Source organism: Emiliania huxleyi, assembly GCF_000372725.1.
Source record: "Emiliania huxleyi CCMP1516 chromosome Unknown EMIHUscaffold_1445, whole genome shotgun sequence".
Classification (NCBI taxonomy): domain Eukaryota; phylum Haptophyta; order Isochrysidales; family Noelaerhabdaceae; genus Emiliania; species Emiliania huxleyi.
Genome location: NW_005201148.1, coordinates 1,699 through 4,351, shown reverse-complemented (window position 1 = coordinate 4,351; position 2,653 = coordinate 1,699). Strand labels below are relative to the sequence as shown.

The window sequence follows — 2,653 nt, the reverse complement described above, 5'->3', positions numbered from 1 at the left end:
CCCTCGACGAGCACGATCTGCAGCTGCTCCGCTCCGCGTGCGGCTTCGTCCGGCTCGGGCGGAGGTCTGCCGGCGGCGCGCACGTCCTCGGCGAGCCGCTCCATGTCAACGGCCGCCGGTGTGTCGTGCTCCGGCGGTGTCGACCAGTACGAGGCGGGCTTGGGCAGACGAAAGTAGGAGTCCTGGTGTAGCAGCGTGACGCGCACACCCTCGTGGCGGAGGGCCGCGGCGAGGGTGACGGCGAGGGTCGACTTGCCAGAGCCGGACGGGCCGGCCAAGGCGACGGCGACGTGTGAGTGCGCGTGCGCGTTCATGGCCGCGGGATTTTCGCTTTCTTTTCCTCTGCTTTAGAGTTGAGGTTTTAAATTCTTTTCCTCTGCGCCTACACTACTTTATCTGGGCTTCACTTCCTAGCATCCGTGAGGATACATTGGAGCGTACTAGGGTCCGTCTGGAGTCGTCGCGTGCCTCCACAAGGAAGAGCTACGCAGTACCTGACTGACATCCCCTTGCTGTGGGGTCCTGCCACTAAAGGCGGTGGGTTGGGACTCGATCAGCTTGGACGACCACGGGCACGGAGGCAAGCCTCAACGCCCCGTGGCCTGGCCGCGTCGCCGAAAGGGATCGCACCACAGACCAGAGAGAAGGGAGGGAGGAGCTTCTAACCATGCGGAGAGCCCTCAGTGCTCAGAACGACCCCCCTCATTCCAGGAGAGGGTGCGGGTGGGGAAAGCGACGAACCGGCGCAGCCAGAGTGCTGGCGCGGTCGCAGAGCCTGGCGCGGCCACAGAGCTGGCACGGCGCCGGGCCAGGAAGAGCAGCGAGAGAGCTGCAGGAGCACCACGCAAAGAGCGCGGCCACGAGGCACACGGAACGTGCTTGGACGTACGTCGCGTCCTGAGTGTTCACGGAGAAAAATCCGTGAAGACTGGCAGGAGGGATGAAGTCCCTTCATATGAGAAGACGCTCCTCAGTGAGTACCTGCGATAAAGTAGTAGCGCTCACACGAGTTGGGGCCCCTACCCCAATCGTTGACGGCGAACTCTCTCTCTTTCACCCCTTTTTGGTGGCGGCGTGCCGTCCTCCCATCCCTCCCTTGTCTGTTGTGCATATTTTCTTTCTTTTCTCGACGGACTCGTGTGCGCCCCGCACCCATGCTGCCACATAGCTCAATTGCTGCCACGCACAACTAGCGATTTCGCGCGGGAGCGATTCTCCCTCGCCACCGCCGCCGTCGCCGCCACCACCATTGTTCCACCAGGCACGAGGCTACACCGGACCCTTTGCGGCAGTCCCCGACTTCAACCTTGGAGCCGATGATTTTGTCATCGAAATGGACGTCACGCCTCAGACTCCAGGCATGAACCAGCACGGCGGGACTATCATTGGCCGCCATCAGTCAGGCGTTGCACTTGGATGGGCGCTGATTTTGACCAACTCTCTGCACGTTGTCCTGACACTGTACGGCGCCACGGGATACGACATGAGGGCGCCCCCCTGGAAGCCGGCCTGCGTGCAGGACGACGTCACCTTCCTGGGCTGGTGGGGCGGCGAGCTCATGTCCGCTCGCGCTCTCACGGTCGGCCAGAAGCAGCGAGTGGTGTTCTCGCGTCGTGGCCAAGACCTCTCCTTGTACGTGGATGGCAGCGAGAGCTGCAAGGCCAGCCTGGACTCCTACACCGACCCGAGTGGCTTTGTTCCGGTGACCATCGGCGCGCACTACATCGGCGACCAGCTCACTAAAGCGCCATTCTTTGGCAAGATCGAAAACACCGTCGTCAAGCGCGGCTCTCTGGCGCCTCCGCCCGCTCTCGCACCATAAAGCTCGCACCATAAAGCACGCGTCCTTCGGCACGGTCTCGTATGGCATGCCTATCGTCGCGCTCGAGGCTGTTGGCGTTGCATGTTCGGTCGTCCCTCGCGCGCTGGCACGTGCCAGGAGGTGCTCGCGGAGGGCGTAGTGAAGCGCTGGTGCAGGTGACGAGGAACGGACACAGGCACACCTTGGAAGAAGAAAATCCGGGAGGACGCAACCGTGGTACACCTGTGCCGGGAAAGGAAGAAAATCCGGCCGGCGTGACTGAGGCGTGACAAAGGATTACGAGCGCGAGGCGCCACACACAAGCCGCACAGAAGCCGCGCACCGGCTGCACGCCGCCCAGCGCGTTAGCAGCACCGCTCCCAGCACCGCCGGCGGGCACGGCCGCGGCCATGTCCGCGTCACGCTGTGCGGCCCACGCCGTGCTGCTGGCTTACGCTGCCGCTGCTGCGGCCGCCGACGTTGGCGCGTTCGACTGCGCCAACCGCTCCTATCCAATGCAGACAGTGTTGAACGAGACTACGCAAGACTACGAACTCGTGGAGCTGGATCTGAAGACGGGCGAGTACAACCTCGTCTACACCTTTGACTCCAGGTTCAGTGACACCAGGTACAACCCCAACGCACCGACTCCCTCGCCGAGCATGAACGCGATGGCCTACAACCAGAAGGACTCGATCGCCTATGGCCTCTTCCGTGATTCAAGCATGCCGAGCGATGACTACAACCTGTGCCGCCTGTCCGCCGACCAGGCGGAGCAGCCGGTGCAGTGCCTCTGCAGGGTTCAGCGAAGCAGTAAAAAGGATGACTACAATGGTGGCTCGCTCTACGCTG

At 62.8% G+C, this 2,653-nt stretch overlaps 1 protein-coding gene across 1 annotated transcript in view; it reads right to left on the bottom strand.

Moving 5' to 3' along the window:
• The window catches only part of EMIHUDRAFT_252761 (hypothetical protein), a gene marked incomplete at both ends in the record, with an annotated part of 2,743 nt that extends 2,429 nt beyond the window's left edge, over nt 1-314 (bottom strand). The window contains one exon of the mRNA XM_005787172.1: nt 15-314. Coding sequence (XP_005787229.1) covers nt 15-314 — 300 coding nt within the window. The remainder of the gene's footprint in view (nt 1-14) is intronic.
• Nucleotides 315-2,653: the final 2,339 nt, after the last annotated feature.